The following is a 7,747-nucleotide window of genomic DNA, read 5'->3' on the forward strand; positions in this document are numbered from 1 at the left end:
GTGTGTTAGTGTGTGTTGTGCTGGTATGAGTGGATCAGACACAGCAGCGCTGCTGGAGTTTTTAAACACCTCAGAATTGTCTACCAACCAAAAACATGCAGCCGACAGCGCCCCGTGGGCGGCGTCCTGTGACCACTGATGAAGGTCTAGAAGATGACCGACTCAAACAGCAGCAATAGATGAGCGATCGTCTCTGACTTTACATCTACAAGGTGGACCGACTAGGTAGGAGTGTCTAATAGAGTGGACAGTGAGTGGACACAGTGTTTAAAAACTCCAGCAGCGCTGCTGTGTCTGATCCACTCATACCAGCAGAACACACACTAATACAGCACCACCATGTCAGTGTCACTGCAGTGCTGAGAATCATCCACCACCTAAATAATACCTGCTCTGTGGGGGTCCTGTGGGGGTCCTGACCATTGAAGAACAGCATGAAAGGGGGCTAAATTGGTATGTAGAGAAACAAGAAGGTGGTTTTAATCTTATGGCTGATCAAGATATATATATATGTATATTTAGAGAGAGAGAGAGAAAGAGAGAGAGAGAAAGAGAGAGAGAGAGAGAGCTTTAATAAGCATCTGCTTGAGGTTATATTACACTTTTCTAAACCTCTGTGCTGTTCAGGTGTTTCTTCATTACAGTTTTGATCCAGAAGAGATGTTTCTTGGAGAGGAAAGTGTAAACACCGGGTTTTTTTGGGTTGCCACATCCAATTCCTCCCGACACCAGTCCCACCAGTTTGTTCTTGCACTCCAGTGGACCACCAGAATCCCCCTGAAACACAACACACATACGGGTACATATGGAGATCCGTATCGTGCACGGAAAGTCACAGACCCATCCACATCGTCGGAATCGCGCTGAGCCAATCGTAACATCCAGTAAGCGGCAGTTCTGTGGGTGTAAACACCTCGGTAATAAGAGAGGTCAGAACCACTGCATGGATAAAATCTGAGGCTACGGTGGACACATGCTCACCAAGCTGGACAGTCAGAGGTCAGAACAAATTGGGCCTGAATCTAATAAATCCTTGGACCCGGGTCAGATTGGTCAGGCTGGTGGTGGAGCACAGTGCTGTGCTATAGCGCCACCTTTGGTGGGAGAGGGTTCCACCCATCTACTAAGCTTCAAATCTGTACAACTTTGAAGTTGATCCTACACAGACTCTGCATGTTCTCCCTTTTTCTCTAATTTAGTCATAGCCCGTTCCTCTTCCTCTGCCGGAGACCCCGATAGCATACAGAGGGTAAGCGCATGCGCTCTACGACTCCTTCTTATCCCCCCATACTTCGGTGGATCGGTGCGTGAGGTCGGTCTCGCACATGGAGAGTCACGCACCGATCTCGATGTTCCTCCACTTCTGTACAGGCGACCTTATGCGGCGTCGAAGACCCCGCCCACTTTTTTGTCCCGTCTTTTCCCACCCGGCAGACTAGCGGCCGATTTTGGCACTGCCAATTGTGCCCCTTAGGGGGCGCCCAGCTGATCGGTAGCTGAGCTGAGATTCAAATTCTGAGAGATTAGAACCCTAGAATATCCCACTGTTCCACCTGGATGCCCCCAGATTCGGTTGGACTTACCGTGCATGCATCTTTGTTTTCCTGCTTGTTTCCTGCACACAGCATGTCCTCAGTGATCACAGGGTTACGGTTATAGTAGCAGTTACAGAGCTCTCTGTTCTCCACTGTCACCTCCACCTCTCGCAGGGCGTCGCTGGGTGTCTTGACGGGGTTGTGGTCCACCTTGGTCACTCCCCACCCCCTCACCACACATTTAGTTCCAGCCCGGACGTCTGGAACCGAACTGGGAATCGACATCACTTTCACCTTCTTTGATTTCAGCTGGGCTGCTGTTTGGAGCTGCGTAGAAAGAGACTGTTATTGTATCAGAATAGAATAGAATAGAATAGAATAGAATGCCTTTGTCATATATACATCTACAGCACAGCTCATCTGGAAGGCCAACAGTGGCTGAATGGCAGAGCTGGGATTCAAACTCACAACCTTTCGATTGATGGACCAAAGCCCTACCCACTCGGGCCACCGCTGTCACATGGTAAACCAACTAAATTCATGCGGTGGCACAGCGGTCCGACACAGTTGGTGCCTGAGGAAGGGAAGGCAGTATTGGGATCATTAGACAGTGGTGTCCCATGTGTCGGAGGAAGCCTGTGCCAGCCACCTTCATACTTGTATTCATGCGTTCCAATCTCAGCTCTGCTACCAGCTGGCTTGTATTATCAGAGGCTTATCAACTGCTGCAGTTGCGACCTCTGCTGGCTGATGGATGGAACTGCACACAGATGGGGGATAACGGAGAACCCGCCCGGTGCAGGGGAAAAGAAGCGGTCAGTACTGCACACGTGTCGGAGGGGGCGTGTGTTAGTACAAGGTCTGCAGCAGTCCAGGGGAGTTAAATATGGCCAGATTGGGAGAAATGATTGGAAAAATGAATAAAAATTTATATTTATAGATTTTATAATCAATTTTAGGGATTATTTTACCTTCAGCAGCATGATGTCATTCTGTTTACTCTTGGAATTCAAGGTTTTGGGTTTGTGAAAACTCAGAACTGAGATACGCTGGGTGTTTTTATCCTTCGTCAGTGAGTGAGCGCCCAACAGCACCGTCATGGACTTGTCCTCATCTCTGAAAATCAAAAACCATTTAGTTTTTATTTTTAACCATAATATTCTGTAATATTTTGTTTATTTGCAATTTTACTGCTTCCAAAAATGAATAAACTTAATATCTGGAGCACTTTGGCGTCCTCTCTGCTTTTTTTTTATAGTCCCATACTTGTTTCTACACTCACTGTTCATCTTATCAGCTCCACTTACCATATAGAAGCACTTTGTAGTTCTACAATTACTGACTGTAGTCCATCTGTTTCTCTACATATGGTCAGGACCCCCACAGGACCACCACGGAGCAGGTATTATTTAGGTGGTGGATGATTCTCAGCACTGCAGTGACACTGACATGGTGGTGGTGTGTTAGTGTGTGTTGTGCTGGTATGAGTGGATCAGACACAGCAGCGCTGCTGGAGTTTTTAAACACCGTGTCCACTCACTGTCCACTCTATTAGACACTCCTACCTAGTCGGTCCACCTTGTAGATGTAAAGTCAGAGACGATCGCTCATCTATTGCTGCTGTTTGAGTCGGTCATCTTCTAGACCTTCATCAGTGGTCACAGGACGCTGCCCACGGGGCGCTGTCGGCTGGATATTTTTGGTTGGTGGACTATTCTCAGTCCAGCGGTGACAGTGAGGTGTTTAAAAACTCCAGCAGTGCTGCTGTGTCTGATCCACTCATACCAGCACAACACACACTAACACACCACCACCATGTCAGTGTCACTGCAGTGCTGAGAATCATCCACCACCTAAATAATACCTGCTCTGTGGGGGTCCTGACCATTGAAGAACAGGGTGAAAGGGGGTAACAAAGCATGCAGAGAAACAGATGGACTACAGTTAGTAATTGTAGAACTACAAAGTGCTTCTATATGGTAAGTGGAGCTGATAAAATGGACAGTGAGTGTAGAAACATGGAGGTGTTTTTAATGATACAGTAAGAGTTCTGTACTTTTTGCAGTGTGCCGCCGTCAGAACCCACTGCTTATGGACCAGCGTTCCTCCACACCTGTGCTGGTCGGAAACTTGGAGGGAAACGATCCACGGTATTGGTTTGGTAACCTCACGACCTCCGATGATGGAAACGTCCTCGCAGACTGGAAACAGAAACAGAAAACATCTGGTTTAAAATACAGCGGTATCTTGAGTTGACCTTGAGTTTCGAGGTATTTTTTCCCATGAGGATGTTTGGGGGAACCTGTTAATGCGTCCATGGTCCCGTGGAGCTGCAGATATTTTAGTCTCATGTAAAATAATGAGGTTGTTTTTGACACTTAAACACAGAAAATAACACAAATATAATATAAACACACTGAAATACAATTACTAACAGTTACACATCAATAAAAATACAATAAAAGCTGCACTTTAGTTTTACTTCTTTATTGTTTCCTGACGCTTCTTAATGCTGGAGATGCTCGATGTTGGAATATCGTATTCCCTTCAGCACCGGCGCATTCACATGTGCCGTCACTTCCTATGAAGTGTGACGGCGGTGCACAAAACTTAGCGTGACTTATTGTAGTAAAACAGCGAGTGAGGAATGTGATTAGTGGAGGAACTTATGAGCAGTAATAATGAAGAGAAGTTTAGTGCTCCTGTCTCCTTCTTTTACTACATTAAACCACGTTAAGCTTTATTTTCAACCAGAAGCGTTTTAGACTCTGGGAGAAGCTGATTCTGAACTGAAGTTCTGACCAGTCCAGAACTTTCCATGACCTCTTAATCATCTCAAGACCTTGACCATCTCAAGTTTCTCTTTCTGTAACGCCGGGGGTCCTGATGCACCATCTCACCAGCACGTCCGACTGTAAAAAAATGCTGCCTTTGCTTTTCGCCGTGTTTAATGAGACCCCCGATGAACAAACATGCAGATTTTGGTTCGTCTCTCCACACAAGAGCAACCCAAAAGGTCTTTAACAAATCTCAGAAAACAAACAGCAGAAGAAGAGACGGCAGACAGACCGTGTGGTGGGTAAATATTCTCTTCTCTTCCAATCTGCTAACATTATTAAACCATATTAAAATAAATCATTAAAAGTGGCTGAATGTTATTTTCCCTCCACTGAACATCCAGTGTCATGAAACACGATATCAGTATCAGAGACGTGACGTGACTTTCTAGATTTTGAGGCTTAAATATGAATCGTCTGAATGTGTACAAGCTTCAGTCAAGAAAAAATCTAAACTGTTTTTAAATCCACAACCGACAAGATTTATAATTATTCAGTAAAAAAAACTATATACACAGTACACAGTAAATAAAATGTATTATTTTAAATATTTATATATTGTATGTATTTATGTATGTATTTATTATCTGTATTTATCTTTTCCCACTGTATTTAAGACTCAATTAATTATAAGGAGAAGAAATTACTTTACCAGCTGTCACTGGTGTCATCTCATTTTTTTTATATTAATATTAAATAATATTAAAATATTTAATTTTATTTAGTGTATAAATATTAAAATATATAATTAAATACATAAATACTATATTTAATATAATTAAATATATAATTATTAAAATATATTATTAAATATATGTGTAAAATATTTTATTTTATTTACAGTGTATTAATATTTAAAATATCTTATTTTATTTACAGTGTATGAAAATATACGTATATCAAATATATAATTAAAATATTTTATTTTATTTACAGTGTATAAACATTTTAAATATTAAATTTTTTTACAGTGTATAAACATTTTAAATATTTTATTTTATTTCAGAATCAGAATCATCAGAATCAGAATACTTTATTGATCCCAGAGGGAAATTGCAGTTTTTTACAGTAGCACCCATTTATGTTAAAATAATAAACACTCTACTCTCTTAAAACAAAGAAAAAAGAAGAAAATTTTAAAGTTAAAAAGTTATATACACACAATTAAATAATTAAAATGCTTACGTTATTATAATTGCCCATGTGAAAAATGAATATTGCACATATGAAAAAACTGAACATTGCACATATTAATACTGAATATTGCACGTATGAAAACTGAATATTGCACATATCAAAACTGAATATTGCACATATGAAAACTGAATATTGCACATATCAAAACTGAATATTGCACATATCAATACTGAATATTACACAGATAAACCATAATGTCACACATTAAGGGAGGAATTATAGAGTTTGATGGCCACAGGTAGAAAAGACTTCCTGTGGCGCTCTGTGGTGCATTTTGGTATGATGAGTCTTGCACTGAATGTGCTCCTTTGTCTCATCACCGTGTCATAAAGTGGGTGGGAGCCATTGTTCATAATAACCTGATAATTTACAGTGTATAAACATTTTAAATATTTAATTTTATTTACAGTGATAATTTTATTAGGGCAGTGATAGCTCAGTGGTTAAGGTACTGGACTAGTTAACAGAAGGTTGCCGGTTCAAGCCTCGCCACCACCAAGTTGCCACTGTTGGGTCCCTGAGCAAGGCCCTTAACCCTCAATTGCTCATCATGTTCAGCTCATTGTGTAAGTCGCTTTGGATAAAAGCGTTTGCTAAATGCTGAAAATGTACAGTGTATAAATATTTTAAATATTTAATTTTATTTACAGTGTATAAAGATTTAGAATATTTAATTTTATTTAGTGTATAAATATTTAGAATATTTAATTTTATTTAGAGTGTATAAATATTTTAAATATTTAATTTTATTTACAGTGTATAAACATTTAAAATATTTAATTAAATATATAATTAAAATATTTAATTTTATTTACAGTGTATTAATATTTAAAATATTTAAGTTTATTTACAGTGTATAAATATTACATTTTATTAAATTTTATTTACAGTGTATTAATATTACAGGGTATCATGTAGTTTTTTTTTACATTATAAGTCTTGTTGGTTGTGGATTTCAAAACAGTTCAGATTTTCCTGTTGATTGCAGCTCGTACATGTTCAGCAAGAAGTTTCTGGGTTCGATTCCCAGATGGTGTGGTCTGGATCCTTTGTGTGGAGTTTGCATGTTCTCCCCGTGCATGTTCTCTGTGCGGGTTTCCTTCGGGTAAGGCAGTTGTAGCCTAGTGGTTTAGGTACTGGACAAGTAATCAAAAGGTCGCTGGTTTAAGCCCCACCACAGCCAGGTTGTCACTGTTGGGCCCTTGAGTGAGGCCCTTAACCCTCAATTGCTTAGACTGTATTCTGTCACAGTACTGTAAGTCACTTTGGATAAAAGCGTCTGCTAAATGCTGAAAATGTAAATGTGCCCTGTGATGGACTGGCAACCTGTCAAGGGTGTTTACTGCCTTCCACCCAATATATCAGACCCACTGTGACCCTGACCAGGATAAAGTTAAAGGAATAGAACTCAAATATTTAAACAGAAAGTACCAACAATGAAAAGTAAGTATTTAAATGTAAATGATATTAAAATTAAACCTTATTACCTGCCGTGTGGATACTGGTGAGCATCAGAACCACGACTGACTGTAGCTGGATCATCTTGGCAGGTCAATCACGGTGTAGAAATATCTGGATGCAGAGCAGTGAATCAGTGAATCAGTGAATCAGTCTGAGGGGTGAAACGAGGCGGAGGAAGAAGTTATTCATCACATCTGCAATCTGAGCCAACCGTCGTGGTCGATCTGAAACCCCCAAACCCGCTGTCAGGTGTTGGAGATGCACCATGCATGCATCACCAAACCAAACACCTTCAGCGAGACTCGAACCCTCGACATGAAAACACAGAGCGGAAAAACCCACCGCACCGAGGCAGCAGCAGGAAATCCCAGCAGGTAAACAACAAACACACAAGAATAAATACAGGACCGTTATTAGCACAACAAACGGAGCTAAACGTGTGGATCTGGCGCCCGCAGGCCTCCCTCACGCGTCGGCTCATCTTCTCCGAGTCTCCAGAGTTTCCAGCATTAACGTCGACCTCATTAAACCGGGTTTGAGGAAGCCGAGCCTCCGAGCGCTGCTGAGACGTGAGAAAAAGGCCGAGAGTTACGAGAAGAGTCTCACATCTCATGTCTCACGTCTCAGCAGGCTGCAGAAGCAGACGTGATGAAGCAGATGAAAGTGCAGCAGGAAGCAGAAGTGTCGCTTCTCACACCTCGTAATAATGAGACGGTA

The 7,747-nt window shown here is 41.3% G+C and overlaps 1 protein-coding gene across 1 annotated transcript; it reads right to left on the reverse strand.

The window, feature by feature from the left end:
• Window positions 1–586: 586 nt before the first annotated feature.
• LOC134330144 (granzyme K-like) lies at window positions 587–7,111 on the reverse strand. Its single transcript, XM_063011140.1, has 5 exons — window positions 7,057–7,111; window positions 3,592–3,736; window positions 2,507–2,651; window positions 1,584–1,862; window positions 587–777 (listed from the first exon to the last, which is right to left on the reverse strand). Exons 1-5 carry the CDS (start codon window positions 7,109–7,111, stop codon window positions 607–609), a joined length of 795 nt encoding a protein of 264 aa, XP_062867210.1. The 3' UTR covers window positions 587–606.
• Between the last annotated feature and the right edge of the window lie 636 nt (window positions 7,112–7,747).

This window comes from Trichomycterus rosablanca, chromosome 16 (assembly GCF_030014385.1).
Source record: "Trichomycterus rosablanca isolate fTriRos1 chromosome 16, fTriRos1.hap1, whole genome shotgun sequence".
Taxonomy (NCBI): Eukaryota; Metazoa; Chordata; class Actinopteri; order Siluriformes; family Trichomycteridae; genus Trichomycterus; species Trichomycterus rosablanca.